Genomic DNA, 17,138 nt, shown 5'->3' with positions numbered 1-17,138 from the left:
ACGCTTTGTTCTTCTCATTACACGTCCGGGTATAGCTCTGGCGTGAAAGAAAACCAGCCATTACGGTTAGTGAAAACAGCTAGACCGCTGGGCGATCCTGTTTGTAACTAAAAAGAAATCGGTTACTGGTCGGAATTGCGCAGATTTTTGTATAAGTTCAAGAAAACTCCCACTAAAGCCTATCCAACTTCACGTTGTCTGGCTTGTCGGACACCGGTTCTGATTAATTTTACTCGCCTTTAAGCCGTCCTCGAATGTTGAGCTCACCTGGAAAGAGAATCGGAAGTAAACGCCGTCATATGATGTTTTGCCGCAATTAATTTTACCTGGTGATTGCTTAGTGCTTGGTTGACAGTGAAGTTCCTATTTTAACGCGAAAAGTATGAGGATGCTCGTTGACCTAACCTTAATTTCTTCCTCTTTCATATACCCTCCATTGAAAATGGTTTTTTTTTCGCTGAATTACATTCTTGGGAAACTACATCTGCATATGACATCATATTTCGAATTTCTCGCACAGTACTGCAGATTTTGTTTCAACTCCACAAATTCCTCTTCTGTGATATGCCAAGGGCTTTCGTTTAAAAAAATTCCGACCCAATCATTACCCCCTCCCAGCTTAATACCCCTTCCTTTTCTTTTCTTAACCCAAGCGGGCGAAGGGAAAAAATAATCGAGAAGTTGTTTGGTACTCAGCGGGAGATAACGTCTTTATTCAAAATTTTGTTGGGTGAGTTTAATCGTCTTTTGTTTATTTCTACTTGAAATTTGACTGAAGATTTTAAAATCAAAAAGCATCTTGAAATGGCTGTAGGAGTTCCACAATCCTTTTGCCTCAAAGTCAAGTCTTTAGAATGGTTATTTGTAACAGCTGAGTTGTCACCATATTTGGAAACAGAAAGTGCTTTGGGAACTCTGGGAAGAAATTTCGTGAAAGCAATGCGAACTTTACGCTCAGTCGGCAAATATTGGCATTATAAAAGATATATTTCGGCCGCTTATGTAAAGAGAAAAAGTCATGACGTTATTTACGGACGCAACTAAAATGCGGCGCAAGACGTCATGCTACGATAATTTGGCCTCATAACGTTGTCCTTTTCCCTCGGACGTTACTAAAGCTGGTAATGCGAACGGGGAACGGGAAAGGGTGTACAGCGGTAACCCGCCTGAGAATTCAAAATGGCGGAGTAAACGGAACTAAAAGGGTCTGGCAACTAGTTTTGAGTACATGCTCTTCGAACGCGATCGTCGGAGCAAAAAGCAAGCGGGACTGTGACGAAAAACGTATCATTCCGTAAAACCTTTTTACAACAATATCTCGAATTCATGCGCTTTGAATAACATATGTATTAAATATTAGAAAAATCTAGCGAACGACCGCCGAGAAAATGAAACTTTTGCGTTGCGAAATCGCCCTTCCGCCATATTGCTGTTCAATAAATGAACGGCAGGACATCGGTAACGCGTCAAAACGTAGTGACGTCATCCAATCAAGACAACTCGAAGGCAAGAGAGCTTGTAGGGCAAAATCACTGTGTCTTCAAGCGAAAGTAATCGATCATCTGGCTATTGCTCCATTCCCTCGATAGCTTCCCTCGAAAGTGATGTGAACAGTACTTTACCTGATGAAAGAACCAATGTAATTGAGGAATTTTATTTCATTTTCCTGTAGGCGATCTTTAAGTCTATTTATTTTGGTTGTCAGCGTGTCGATTGTTTCCTTCCGACTTCGGTTTTCGTCTCTCAGAAACTTGGACGCGTCGCAACTCTGGGGGAGGTATAAGTGAGTCTTTTCCTAAAATGACGAAAATGGAACATTTAATGATATAATTTGACTCTAATACGTTGGAATTCCTTGACCTGGCCATGTGTTGTTTATATGTACTGACACGATCGCGTGTGTTCGTATGCGAAATCTCTCTTGTTTTTAAACAAACGAATTGTGAATGAAAGCTTGGAAAATTATACAGTTTTTGTGTTTTTTAGATATTTTCTACAGGTGTGGAATAGTTGAGAAGAATTGATTAGAAAAGTCGACTCACCATGCGATGATCCTTCGATGAAGTACTTGATCGTGAGGTTTTCTCGTGATTACCGCGGCTTTCTCTCAAACTTTTCCAGTTAGTTGGTACTGATCCTGGTAACAATCTCAATGCCCCTTTTAGATGGCATGTCCTTAAAAAACACGATTCTAAAAAATGCTCAGAAACAACAAACCGGCCTTCGGGATCGAGGTTTTTTCTGTGAAGTTCGACAAAGTTCTTCCACTTCGCGGCAAGGTTTTTGTTAACGGGGGAGTCGTGTAGAGAGATTCTATCTTGTGGATTTGATCTATTGCTGCATCCCTGCACAACCCATCGAGGAGAAGGCATTGTGATATGCCAGCTTTAAAATTATATTATAACATAACCAAAGTAAAGCGCGCGCTCTCATCGGTCAATTTAGCGTCCCCCATTTGCCCATGGGTGTACGCTGCTGACGTGAGCAAATGCAAAGACTATTTTTCCGCGCGCGCTTGTTTTTTCTGGTCACGTAAGATTTGTTAAATAAAAGGGAACTCTTTAGCTACAATGTATCAATGTTATGTTATAAAACAAATGGTAAACACCACACCGTACACTATTGAGTTATGGATGCACTTGGGAGGTTTGCTAAGCACTCAAGAAGCTAGAGTCGCTCTCGGCTATCGCCTCGAGCGACTCTTACGCTTCTTTCGTGCTTAGCAACCTCCCGCGTGCATCCATAACTCAATAGTGTACGCTGTGGTGTTTACCATTTGTTAAATCGTAAGATTCGAACTTTTCGCGTTTCTAACTCTTGTAAAACATGGAAATAACACTCATAGCTTTGAGAACTTTATGTCATGGTTGATTGGATGACGTCACTACCTGTCTTCCCATACCTCCTCGGCCAGATTCAGTACATTCCAATCGGATTCAACTGCCTCGAAAAAGATCGTCCAAAAAATACTACTTACCGTAGGAATTTAAACTCAAAAGCCGATACAGTCATTCCTTAACGTTTTGAGATCCCAAACACAAAATTTCATTGTGATCGGAGAAACTGACGTTTTTCGTCACGGTCCCGCTTTAATGGACGGTAAGTGTAGGTTTCATTGAAGGATTTTACTTTGAAATGTTGAGTGCCTCATAAATTTAGTTTTTGTCTGCCACACATTGCAGGTTGCATAGAAATCAAATCCTCGGAGAGGTAAGTATCTTACAATTCATGCACATCATTTGAACAATCAACTCAGAACTACAAGCTCGCGGCATTTATTCTTATATTCATAGAGTAATTGCACTGCAAGTTAATCAAGTTTACCTCCAATATCTTCACCGTTACAACCTAGCAATGTCAATAATGTTGTAAAGCAAACAGCTGAATGACTTTCACGCCCATTGTGGGAATCAATTTCTCTTGAATATGATCAATGCAGTGTAAATATTATTGTACGCATTAGCAAGAATGTGAATTCATACATCTACATTCTTGAAGATAACTGATGTTTTTTCTGTTAAATTAAATGTTATTAAAAGTTCTGTCAATGTTTGATTTCTCTATTGTTCACATGGAAGTTTATGGGTCGATACAAAGATATGTTCCTGATGTTATTTTGCGGTAAGGTAAGCAGATATCTGCATGTAGTAATTTTAATAACTAGGCTGGTTATTACGTTTTCTAGCTCATTTCTGTTGATCTAAGATATAACCTCCTTGCTACTTATCTGCAAAAAATGCTGTTGGGCAATGCAAACAACCAACATACCCAAACTGCCAAAAGATGCAGATTTCAGGAAGGAAAAACAAAGAGGGACGTCAGAACAAATGGTGGCAGCCATTGCAGAAACGTTGACTTCGAATTCTCGCCTCGGAATACTAGGCTTCGTGGCTTCGTCTGGGCAATAGTTAAATAAAAGCGAGTCGTCTAATTTCGCTGTAAGTGGCGACCTAGCGATAAAATCAGTGTTTGTAAACATCGTTTACTCCGCCATTTTGAATTCTCAGGTGGGCTACCGCTGTACACCCGTTCCCCGTTCCCCATTCCCCGTTCCCCGTTCCCCGTTCCCGATTACTAGTTTTAGTAACATCCATCGTGCCCTGCACTGTCTTGTGGAAATGTTTGTTTGCAATTTGACCAAATACGATTCGGGACGAGTGCGGCTGACCGCTATATTAACTTCCGCGTGTGTCAAAGCAAATCGAAACGTACGCTATTTTTTCTGTAAGCTTTGAACAAATCGGCCTCACAAAAGGAGGTCTTATCCTTTATTTATGTAGGTTTGAATCTAATGAGTGATTTTTTTCGTCAATCCTTTTAAGTTAGAAGTCGTCGTTGTATGAAATAGTGGTGAGCCACGATTACATACTTATCTTGTCTGCTAGTGTTGTAAAGACCTTGATAAGAGCCAAAGATGATTCTAGTTAATTAGCTTGCTGGCTTCCGTTTATCTAATTTTGCTTCTGGCCCTTTACTTTAAAATGCTCTCGCCACTCCCATGATTACAGTGCAACCCCTATTAAGCGGCCACCCCTTATTAAGCGGCCACCCCTTATTAAGCGGCCACCCCTTATTAAGCGGCCACCCCTTATTAAGCGGCCACACCTTATTAAGCGGCTACCCCTTATTAAGCGGCCAGTTATTAAAGTCCCGAAATTACTTTCAGTTAAATACTATAAATGAAACATCTATATTAATCGTCAGATTTCCTTAAAATTGAAATTATACAATTAATCACTGAATTACTATTACCATATCGTTACATGTCGCTAACTTTTCAATGTAACCGATTCATGTTGTGACCGTATCTCAGCATTTTCTTAAAATTGGTTTTGTGCGATTTTTAAACACTTTATTGCGTTCAGCAGAACTTAAAAGCCTCTAAGCATGCTTGTATTTGAATACATGGACGTTTTACGTAAATCTCAGACCAATTCCTGACGAATCCCTATTAAGCGGCCACTTTCCATTTCCCTGAGGGGGGCCCCTTAATAGGGGTTGGACTGTAGTTTTTCGGGCTTGTATTGTAAATTGCTATTATAGCCAGAGTGTTGACTTGTGTCTTAATCCTTCAAGAGGAAACGTGGGCAAAAATCGAGCAGTTTCAAAATATCGTGGCAACAGCCAAAGAATCGATTCGGCTCACTTTTTCAAGTTAGGTGGGCCTTACAGTGAAACAAACCACTGCATACTTTGTTTAGCGGAATATCGATTCGTTTTCGAGAAAATCGATGAAAACAGAATTCCGCCAAAATGCCGCTTTGGAAGCTCAAAATTTCAGACGAGTCTCGGAGCATCGCACCACAAATCGAAAACACGTGGACCGATAAAAAGTACCAAATCTTGAAAAACAACATCCAAATCTATGTTCTTGATTTTTTGTACACACAATCTAATTGACTTTATCCGACCTTCCAACTATATTAAAATTGGTCAAAAGTAACCCGTTATTTAACTATGTGCTAAACAGAATAATCGACTGAAATCCGGCGTTTGGAAGGCGAAATTGCTCAAATTGCTGTCAACCTGTGTTTTGATGTTGTTTTTCAAGATTTGGTACTTTTCATCGATTCAAATGTTTTCCATAACTCGTGACGCGACTCTCTGAGATTCGTGAGAAATTTTGAGCTATAAAAGCGGCATTTTGGCGGAACTAAGTTATTATCGATACTCAGCCAAACGAAATAGACAGTGATTTATTTCCCATTGAGACTTACCTAACGTTGAAATATTGGCGAAATTGATTTTTCAGTTGTTGCCACCAAATATGTGACCATTGGTAACATTCGCTCTTAAATGGCAGAAATAGATTTAAAATTAATTATGAATCGGGTTTATCATAATTATTTAGAGTCATCAGAAAGCAGGTCAGCCATGTCAGTCGAGGATAAGAGGCCAACATCTGTTGCTGATACAAGTCAGGCTTACAAGAGACCCAGAGAAGAGTTGACAGATAGCACCTACCTTGAGGGTAATGTTGCTGATACAAGTCAGACTTACAACAGACCCAGAGAAGAGTTGACAGATAGCACCTACCTTGAGGGTAATGTTGCTGATACAAGTCAGACTTACAAGAGACCCAGAGAAGAGTTGACAGATAGCACCTACCTTGAGGGTAATGTTGCTGATACAAGTCAGACTTACAAGAGACCCGGAGAAGAGTTGACAGATAGCACCTACCTTGAGGGTAATGTAATTTCCCAAAGCTGGAGTCACATGCAATATTGCGCCTGACTAGCCACCATTAGAAACCTGTACTTATATTTACATTGTTTTGTTTGGAAGGCTTTCTGATATGTCAGTCTGTGTTAATGACATGCAGTCTATTCCTATCTAAATCAACTATGACCATAGAATATTATAAAAAAAAAGTGCCCAGAAAAGTTACGTTAAGCATGAGTTAAAACACTTATTTTTGGTGACCATGAGTGATCACGAGTAACCACGAGTGACCACGAGTGACTTCTCGCGATCAAGAATAAGAAGGCATCAGTACATTTGGCTGGCATCATTTCGTCATCTTATATGATAATTAACAATTATTCCACTCGCGCTTGTTGGATATGAGATGATAGATAGCCAACGAGGCGCGTAGCGCCGAGTTGGCTATAATCATCTCATATCCAACAAGCGCGAGTGGAATAATTGTTTTATTAAAAACGTTAAATTAAATTAAATTTTATTCAATTTTTAGCTCCCTTTTAATTTTAATCTGACACATACGCTTGCCATATTTGTAGATTATGGTATATTGGCTGATATACCATAATGGCTAAGCCAATAAAAAGTCTTGAATTGCATTATCCAATGATCTAGTTTTTAATAATGATTTCACTGAAAAAATAAACAATTCCAGAGGCTAAAATATGTCAATAAGGTATAATTTCCTTCTTTTCCAAAGGGGAGGAAAGAAAGGGTTGTGTAATCTTCCCAAACCTGTTAGTCCTGGTTTCCACTACTCATCCCTTTTTTTTTTTTTTTTTTTTCTTTTGCTGACTTCTCTTCTTTGTGCTTTTTTGAAATTTTATCTCTTATCCTTTTTTTTGAGTTACATTTTTCTCTCCCTAATTTTTCCTTCCTTCCTTTCTTTCCTTACCTACGGAGAGCATACAAGAGGTAGAAAAGTGGGAAGCAGGATTCTCAAGAAAGCGAACACTGGTGAAACACTTAAACATTGCATAATAATTTTTGACAGCAAAGTCCCCATCTGGGACCACTTCTGTGAAAGCAAAGAAAATGTTACTTTGTTTGCATATTTCAGCCTCCGGATGTGGTTTATCTACGGTTGAATCATGATCATTAGATAAAATAATGACAAGGTAAAAATGATGCCAGAAGAATATTTTGATGACTTTTTACTCGTGGTCACCCGTGGTCACTGGTGTATACTTTTAGACATGACCATAACAAGTGTACTAAAGGACCTTTAATCCTATTTTAAAAAAGTGCTTAGTTATTAATTTATTTTTGCCCCTGCTGCAGGTTCATCTGAAAGCAGATTAATAGCCACACCAGTCAGTTATAAACGGCCATCATCCATTGATGTTGGTGATCAGATTTCTAAGCGAGTCAAGCAAGAGTTTACTTGTCATGATCCTGGTGAAGGTACGTATACGATAGTAAGTCGATAATGCAATAATTAATAATTTCACAAACTTGAGAGCTTTGTATGGCTCAGCAGATGCCACATTGTTTTTTTTTTTATGGAACTACCCTTTATCTATTTAGCAACATTTGTGAAATTTTGGAAAAATCTAGAAAAATCATAAATGTTCATGTACTTGTGATTGATATAAATATATACAAACTAATCCAATGAAGCCTTACACTGCTGTAAAATGGTTTAAAAATGCGAGCTTTCGCCGATCAATGGCATCATCAGCTGATGCTGTTGATCGGCGAAAGCTCGGATTTTTAAACCATTTTACAGTAGTGTAAGGCTTCATTCGATTAGTTTGTACCTGCTGAAGGACAACATGAACAGATTATTTACTTGTGATTGAATCCAGAGATAAATGAGCCAACCATTTCATCTCATGTTTAAGCATTTCAGCTCAAGAGGGCTTCTCTGGTTTTTGCTTCCGAAACTCATTTGGAGAATATGGATGGTTTCATCTTCCCATAGCAATTGACAAACTGAGTCAATGGAGAGGACACACTGAGAGTGAATTAGATTGCAATCTTTTACGTAGGATGCACGATCCTCGCAGTAGATAGCGCTATTTATGCAATAGCGAAAATCAGACCTGAAAAAAATCAGGCCTGTACTGGATTCGAACCACTGACCTCTGCGATACTAGTGCAGCACTCTACCAATTAAGCTAACAAGCCAACTGGGAGCAGGCCGTTAAGTTGATTCGTAATAAACCCGTGATGATAAATCAGATACAATGAATATATGATTATATGATGAATATATATTGCAATCTTTTATTGCTCTTATTGATAACATTGTCAGAAAATAGAGAATTAACCAGTATACGTGTGAAGAGTCAGCTCTTGCAACTGAGGAAATCTCAACGAGTTTTTTTAGTAATTTAGAATTTTACCTTATCGTAGCAGATCCGAAGAATCTTAGTATGCTGCTTTTCAACAATTGATCTTTTTCTTTTCCGAATCGCGGCCCAGTTAGCTCATGTTGTAGAGCGCCAGACTGCCGTGCTGGAACCCAGACTGGACCAACACTCAGGGTCTTAAAATAACTGAGGAAAATGTGTTGCCTTTGCTATGATATGTGCAAATGGTTAGGCATTCTAGTCTTCTCGGATAAGGACGAAAAACCGTTGGCCACATCTCCTGTACCTTCTCTGTACTGGTTAGCAGAAGACATTACAGAATCCACACATTTATTGCAAAGAATAGTGAACGTAGCTTTCGGCGTTGTGGTCTGGCCTGTTTATTGAGGGCATATGTTGAATTTGCCTTTTTTCAGTGTAAACTGCTACAACAGTCTGGTAGAGTTCCCGCACAATTTGGTAAGATTGGCCCTGAAAAGCCCCATGGGGAGTGGTTAACTAACCTATATATGTAAACATGTTCGTGACTTGGTTTGGAATGTTGTTGGTAGCATTAATATATTGCTTTATAAGACTTGTCTAGCATTGAGCTGCAGCAAGTCCTGAGAACTTAGCTTATACATGTACCTTGTTCCTTGCAGGTAGGGAAATCCCACCAGTTCAAGAAAGTCGTCAGTCTCAATGTGATTCCATAGCCAATGGTAATTGCTACAGCGTAGCGTTTTAAAATTCTTCTCCATTACTAGTCATCTTAAAATTTAGCTAGTGGAGAGGTTTCCTATTTATATTTCGGTCCACCTCCAGTAGATTGTGGCCTCAGTGGTAATTACTTTGAATTTAGTTATGCTGTTTCAGCATCAGCTCTTCGAATTAAAGATCTGAAAGATTTCAATGTTCGTGGTTACTTCTGTAAATGTTTTAATTTAAATTCATGAATTATTTTCTTAATCTGTGTAATCACATGTCATATGCATACAGCCTAAAACTTCGTCTCCATTCGGAAACATGAAACATGTACAGAAGTTAACCATGTTATTTTCATAACCTTCCTTTAGACCATGACCTTACTGTCTTTACAAAACTTCTCAGAGCCGAGTACAATAGACGATCTCTTTCTAAAGCCGCTCCTTTGGGAGAACACGTTAAAGCTCCCTCTTGATGATGTTTACACAATATTGTCAATGGTGGGGAGAAGAAAAACAGATTTTAGATTAGAAGACAGAAAAGTGAAGATGTTTGACATCTTCAAAACACTCAACCAAAGCGGAGAATCTATGGTGCTCGTAGAAGGAAGCCCTGGAATTGGAAAGACAACTTTTTGTCTTAAAATTTCTCACGACTGGGCAAACCAAAATATCCCAAATGAATCTGCTTTTCCAATTTTCAAACTTTTGCTGCTGCTGAGATGCCGAGACATTCAGGGAGATTTAATAGATGCCATTGTTGATCAGCTCCTCCCTGAAGGTATGGATGGGAAAGGTTAAGGAAAAGCTAATAGATTACATCAAAGATGTTCATAACCTGGAAAGTATTTTGATCATTTTAGATGGCCTTGATGAGGTTCCAGCTAACATGCAATCAAACATTTTCATTTACTTTAAATGTCCATGACGTGAATGTGGTTTACGAAGTGTGCGCCGAAGTCGACTTATTTGGAGTCGATTCTTCCTCATTAACATCAGCATTTACAAAATTCGAGTTTATCTGCTCACGTGTGAGTAAACTGAGTCTGAACTTTCATAACCCCAATGAATCAAGTGAGGATGACTGGGGATGCGGTCTCGGTGACGTTTTGGCGAAATTCGAGTCACTTGCGACATTGAGCCTCTCATTCAACAACTACGATGGCATGCATAAAGGCTGGATGGGTGGTCTGTGGAGTGGTGTGGCACAAAACACGTTAATAACCACCCTGAGTATTACGGTCAATTATCACAGTCACATGAGTGGAGACTTGGAGGGTGGTCTGTGGATTGGTTTGGCACAAAACACGTCATTAATCACGCTGAATATTACTTTCAACAACTACAGTCACATGAGTGGAGAATGGGTGGGTGGTCTGTGGAGAGCTTTGGTTGGAAACACGTCGATAACCATGTTGAGTATTACAGTCAACAATTACAATGACCTGAGGGGAGACTGGGAGGGTGCTCTGTTGAAAGGATTGGCACAAAACACGTCAATAACAACGCTGAGTATTACTTTCAACAAGTACGGTGACATGAGTGGAGACTGGATGGATGATCTTTGGGATGGGTTGGCGGAAAACACGTCAATAACAACGCTGAGTATTACTTTCAACAACTACGGTGACATGAGTGGAGAATTGAGGGGTGGTATGTGGAGTGGTTTGGAACAAAACACGTCAATAACCACGCTGAGTATTAAAGTCAACAACTTCACTGAGAGGAAGGGAAGATGTAAGGTTGTTCTGTGGAGAGGTTTGGCACAAAACACGTCATTAACCACTCTGGGTATAACATTCAACAACTGCAGTGACATGAGTGGAGACTGGATGGATGATCTTTGGGATGGGTTGGCGGAAAACACGTCAATAACCACGCTGAGTATTACAGTCAACAACTACAATATCGAGGGTGAAGACTGGACGGGTGGTCTAGGGAGTGGGTTGGCAAGAAACACGTCAATAACCAAGCTGACTTTTACATTCAACAACTACAGTATCATGTGTGGAGAATGGGTAAGTCTTCTGTGGAATGACGAAGAAGAAAACACGCAGATAACCATGCTTAGTATTACAGTCAACAGCTACGGTTACATGAGTGGAGACTGGAAGTATTGTCTGTGGGTTGGTTTGGGAGAAATAACGTCTTTAACCGTGCTGAGTGTTACAGTCAACAACTACAGTGATTTGAGTGGAGACTGGAATAGTGTTCCGTGGAATGGTTTGGAGAAAAACACATCATTAACCACTCTGAATGTTACAGTCAACAACTGCTGCGAGATGAGTGGAGAGTGGATGAGTAGTCTGTGGAATGTTCTGGTGGAAAACAAATCAATAACAACGCTGAGTTTTAAGGTCAACAACTACGTTGAGATGCGTAGCGAATGGATGGATGGTCTGTGGAATGGTTTGGCGCAAAACACGTCACTTTTCACATTTAATCTTACACTCAGCAACCGCAATAACTCATATGTAGACTGGATACACAAACTGAGTCAAACTTTGGCAATGAAGAAGTCATCAATCAAAATTTGTATTGAAGTGAACGTGTTCAGTGAGAGAAATGACAACTGATTCGAACTGGGTCTGACCTAGCGAAAAGCACACATCTTAAACATCTTCAACACTGACTGAATACATTCAACGTGAGCTTGTGTTCATACTTGTCGAATATTGGATGATTTTAATTACAAAGACTGCAAATCTGATCCTGAACAGTAAATACATTCAACAGCTACATCAGTGACGGGAGAGGAGACTGGGTGTGATTCTGAATTTGACATGGAAGAAACATCACTACGATCCTTGTGACATCAGAAGAGTCACTGGTTTATTGTAGATCTAGTTTTTTTTTAATCAGCAAAGAAATGAACGGCGCCTACATGTTTCAGTTGAACTGAACCGAACCGCAATACAGCAAACGAAGACTCCTGAAAGACTCCGACTATTCCGTGATGAAGGGTTAAAGACCACAGGACGCATGCCCAGTCCTTGACATTCTGTGAAGTTAGAAGATGCTTTACAGAGGGTAAGTTATTCACTTCATTTAAATCAACATCAGGCTTATAGGAACAAGCCATTCTGTGTTGATTCAAAAAATGTATGAAAGTGTGGTATAACTTCTAATTTTGGTGAGCTTTGCAGTTTTCAGTATTGTATAAACTTGAGATATTAAGATTTGTTTGCTTCTTTACACTCACTTCAGGTACTATGTGCGATAGTACACCTTTTGCCTTTACCAGGAACCCGCTACCTGAAGTCTGGTGGGTACAGTCAGGTAACCACACATTTGAAACATTTTATCGCAGTGTATACTTTAGGTAGATAGTGTTCAGCTGCTTTTTGGAAACCAAAGGGTAGGAAATAAAAAAAAAAACGAAAACGAAGCTGGAGTAACTTTGTACAAAAGTGGAGGTTAATCATTTTTATAAAGATGTGTTGTTGAGTGGAGTTTGTGATTTGTTGTTATCTGGGGTGATGATACCGTCGAAACAGTCAAAACTATGATTGTGTTTAACTTTTTGAGTGGAAGTGGCTCATAGCTGTGATACTTTGTGGTTAAATTACAATGATACGATGAGAGAAATAGATATGAATAACCACTTGAGTAAATAATGGTATGGTATTTATTGGAGCTGAAAATCGTTACTTATTTAAGCTGTTTTTTTTTCCGGCCCAAATTTTTGTTTTGTACTCCTTGCAATTTTCGTCTTTTTCTGACTGTCAAAGTTTACCTCTGAGTTGAAAAGTTTTTTGTTTTGAAGGTGACATTTTTTTTTTCTGTGTTAGCGTCTTAGAGTTAGTACCTTCGGCCGTAGAGGTGTCTTAAAGTAGAAGCCTTTGCTTTTCAATACTCTCGAAAGGAAGATTTCCAAAGAAGCTGTTTTATGTCGTGGCAACTAAAGATTTGGACTTCTCTGTCAAGGAGGGTTAATGACCACAATGACGTCATCACAGTCTTTGATTGGATGTGATGTTAGAGGACACGTGACAGAAGGTAAGTCTTCACATCCCGTGAAGTAACAGTAGGCTTGTACGGAGAGGTTATGCTGTACTAAAACTCAAAATTATTAGTGGCTGGACAATTTCTAATTAAAGTTAACATAAGTTTTATTCTTGTATGCCACAAAGTGAGAGGGATTTTCCTATATCATAGCTTTCTTTTATGACAGGTACCACGTTTTTTTCATGGAGCCAGATTTTAACTTTAGTTTCTCGAAATCAGAAGCACTATCAGCGCAGCGGTAAGTTAGATTAGTGTTTATGATGCATAATGAGATGATTTGCGAACAGTATTGATTTAAAACTTCTCCTCGAAGCACACACAGGGCTTTTGACAGTGTTAATCCTAGACATAATGGTTATCACATTTGAACCTTCCATGCGTCGCAGCTTACCACTGAATTATCTGCAGCTTAGTAGTAGAGCATCGGAGCGCGAAATCCGCAGGTCTGGGTTAGATTCCTCGCGATGGATAAGATTCTTCCAATTCGTCCATTATTTCTCTATTTATCAATAAGTTTCCTACTGTTTCTTTAACAGCCTTCGTATCCCAGCTGACTAGCTGTCAGCGCGATGATGGTTTAAATGGTCCAGAAGTATCCGAGAGTATCTTAACCAGGAACAAGCCAAGCGACCCATCATTTCTTATCAACTGATGGGAACAGTTTTTTAGACACATATGAAAATCTTGTTAGTGGTTGTAGGCTCATTGACGCATTTTAAGTTTAGTGATGGATGAAGGAAATACTCGACTACTGTGTAACATCTTCTATTATTTCACCAATTGTAAAGGAGAGTGGAAAATTTTTGTGGTAACTCATGGCAGTCCTTCGTAAGGTGACAGGTACTCAGTCTACCTCATCGTGATTGACGTTGGAAGTGACCTCATCATGAGTCAAGCGATAGCACTTCGCCACCATAATTAGTTCAACAGCCATTTTTTACGATATTGAATAAATTTGTAAAGAGGATTATAAAATTTCTCTTCAATCTAAGTATTTAAAGGTGATTGATAGGAGCAACGTGTAGGAATTTAAGATTTTGTCACAAGAAAGCGCTTGTATCATTCTTACTCCACAGTTTTGTTTTAAAGGAGAAAGATGTTGCGAGAATCACTTAATTAACATTCAGCATTGTCCGCTCGATGCTAAGATTAAGTAAATTATATAAAAGAGTAGCCTCCATTTTGCGCGAAGATGTGCACAGATATTTATCCACGGACTTTATCTGTTCCGAGATGGGAATAGTTTACCAAGAGCGAATCTCGAGAAAAACTGTGAGCTTCGCGGAAGAGGTAATGTTCAAGGATGAATAAATAGGCATGTTTTCGCGCCAAATGGGGCTATTGTGTTTATTATCCTTAAAATATTTTTGAACGCGCGGGGAAAATGTTTACGAACAGCTTACCATTTGCGGCGGGCGATGTTCACTTTTCAGTGTTTTCTGATACAATTTTATGTACAAAAAATATCGGATTCCTCCCAGTTTGGTCTAGTTTTAGTTGGGAGATATTCTGTCACGTGATACGTATAGACCAATCGCGCGCGAGCCAAAATATTTGTTGGATTATAAACCCCGATATATGAAAATCGAAATACGCGACAGAGTTGGAATCGAATAAATTAGAACGTTTCCATTTTGTTTCTACACTCCTGATCCAATGAAAACTGAATTGTGGGAGTCGCAAGCTTAAACGGAAGAACCAACCAATCACAGTGACATTAATTTGTCTTACCATCCTTTAGCTGAGAACCCTCATGATCTAGTTTTGATTTGATCTCAAGCAGTAGAGTCCTAAGCGCCATGAAATGCTTTGCTTTCCTTTTGTTTGATTTTCATTCGATGGTAGCGCTCTGCCCTTCTTCCTACAAAAGCCTATCCAATTTTTTGTTGTCTGGCTGGTCGGACTATTGGACTAATCTTACTGGCCTTCAAAGCAGTCTTCTCATGTTGACCAGCTGATTGTTAAGAGCGGAACGGAAGTTCATATTTTAAGGCGAAAAGTATATAATCGTAACCGAATACCTCTTATCCATAGAACTTAAGTTATTTGCCGCACTCACCTGCCGATTCATCGTAAAACTGTAACGATTCTATTTTTTGAAGACTGGAATCTGAGACAAGAACTCGCAAAAGAAAAATACCGACCAGAGTAGGTGAAAGTTATTGCACCGACTTGCAATTGTCATGTCTGATTGCGTTAGCCTGTGAAAAAATCCTCAAATCAAGGAATCCTTCCCTTGGGGTGTAAAGGCAGTCCAGGCTTTTAGTCACCCTAAATAATAACTTTTTCGGTGACACAAGTTAGACCGGGGGGGGGATATTCCTTTACACCCTGCTCAGCTACGCCCTTGCTTTACTCAGGAATGCCTCCCTTTATCTTAACTCTCTTGGCAATGCCAGATTGTTCTTACTCTAACACAAGGGGCAATGAAGGAACACCTCACGACAAAGTTCGTTCAGGTGGTCCCCTTACATTGGCCTGCCTCACCAGCTGTGGTACTTCGGCTAAGTGGATCCCTGCACTCCACTCAGCAACGTATCACAGGCGAACGCGCTGAAGCAGGACGAGACACGCAACGTTTTAAACGGCACCCCCTTCGACCTGTCATATGTGCAGTGCCTGGTCAGGACCCGTAGTGTGCAGATCATGCTGCCGGCTCGAGAGGAATGTTATTATATGACTGTGTCTCACAAGGACTGGGAACTACCAAATTCACGAATTTGATTGGCTGAAATCAATATTGAAAGGGGTCTGGATTTTCCCATCTAGACCGGTCTAGAAAAAAAGCTACAAAGAATATAATGTTCCGTTGCTTTCTAGACACAGCCATATGATAAACATCTTATTAACCGAGCTAGGTCGGCTTGTATGGGAGAATCTTGACCTCGGTCGCTGGTACAGACCTCACTGCGTTCGGTCTGTACTGGCGACCTCTGTCAATATTCTCCCATACAGACCTCCCGCTCGGTTAATAAGAACTAATTATTGAGGCTGGCATCGCGGGTATGATGGCTACCTGGTGGTGCAGTCGAACCGGAAGGACCACAAAGACGTCATCTGCTTGGACCGGGACCCCAGGAATCTACCGAAAGATGCTATATACGTCCGAGGGCTTTTTGCAAGTTGTGAGACGTTCTCCTTCCCTCCATATGTAGAAACAGAGAGACTCCCTTGTGTCGTTTGCAGGATCTAGATATAATGTTAGGTGTCTTGGAAAGATGAGGCCCTTAAGTGTAGGGTAACCTGTGTCTCATTATTTCACACCAACCTTCGGTTATCTTAACCCACCTTTGAACAAGCCAGCCCCATTTTCCTCACAGACATCAGCCGATCAGCTCCTCTTTGCCGGCTAACTAGTTTTGCTTTTTTTTTAGTCTCAAGTGTGGTATTAAGTGCCGTTTTACAAGTTGTGTAAACTTTAAATTTACTTGGTCGGTAGTATTTGTTCAGCGACGGAGAAAGTGCATTAAACGATGTTTTAAAAGCTAATCATTCTTTGAAAACTATTTTGCGAACTTTTTAAGCCTGATATGTATCACACACTTCTGTTACTCTATCTTTGTTACCGTCAGAGGTCCTCAAAAGAGTTTTCTGTAAGGATGCTCCTTGAAGTAACCTTTATTTCCTTCTCTTTTATATACCTTCCGTTGAAAATGGTATGTTTTTCGCTTATCCACTTTCTTGGGAAACTACATGTGCACATGACATCATGTTTCCGAATTGCTCGCACAACAGATTTTGTTTCACCTTACCAATTTCCGGTTCTGTGATATGCCAAGGGCTTTCGAGCAAAAAAATTTCCAAACCAGATCCCTCCCCGCCCGCCCCCCCTCCCTTCCCACGGCTTTTTACTCTCCTCCACTCATTCAGTGCATGGGACCCAAGCAGGCGAAGGTGACCTCGGTACTCAGCGACAAATAGAGCATTTATC

General features: G+C 40.0%; 1 protein-coding gene across 1 annotated transcript; it reads left to right on the top strand.

Annotated features, from left to right (window-relative positions):
* The first annotated feature begins 9,290 nt into the window (after positions 1–9,290).
* On the top strand, positions 9,291–14,852 carry LOC111343945 (uncharacterized). The gene is made up of 5 exons (XM_088736533.1): positions 9,291–12,229; positions 12,407–12,478; positions 12,991–13,198; positions 13,374–13,445; positions 13,744–14,852. The coding sequence occupies exon 1, from the start codon at positions 10,063–10,065 to the stop codon at positions 11,773–11,775; it is 1,713 nt and encodes a 570-aa protein (XP_088592659.1). The 5' UTR covers positions 9,291–10,062; the 3' UTR covers positions 11,776–12,229; positions 12,407–12,478; positions 12,991–13,198; positions 13,374–13,445; positions 13,744–14,852.
* Positions 14,853–17,138: the final 2,286 nt, after the last annotated feature.

Source organism: Stylophora pistillata, chromosome 10 (assembly GCF_964205215.1).
Source record: "Stylophora pistillata chromosome 10, jaStyPist1.2, whole genome shotgun sequence".
In the NCBI taxonomy this organism is placed as follows: Eukaryota; Metazoa; Cnidaria; class Anthozoa; order Scleractinia; family Pocilloporidae; genus Stylophora; species Stylophora pistillata.
Note: the sequence above shows the minus strand (reverse complement) of the source record. Positions and strands in the feature narration are given on the sequence as shown.

Bases quoted from the DNA above. Each gene is read 5' to 3' on its own strand.
- LOC111343945 (XM_088736533.1), top strand. From the start codon at position 10,063: ATGGCCTTGATGAGGTTCCAGCTAACATGCAATCAAACATTTTCATTT.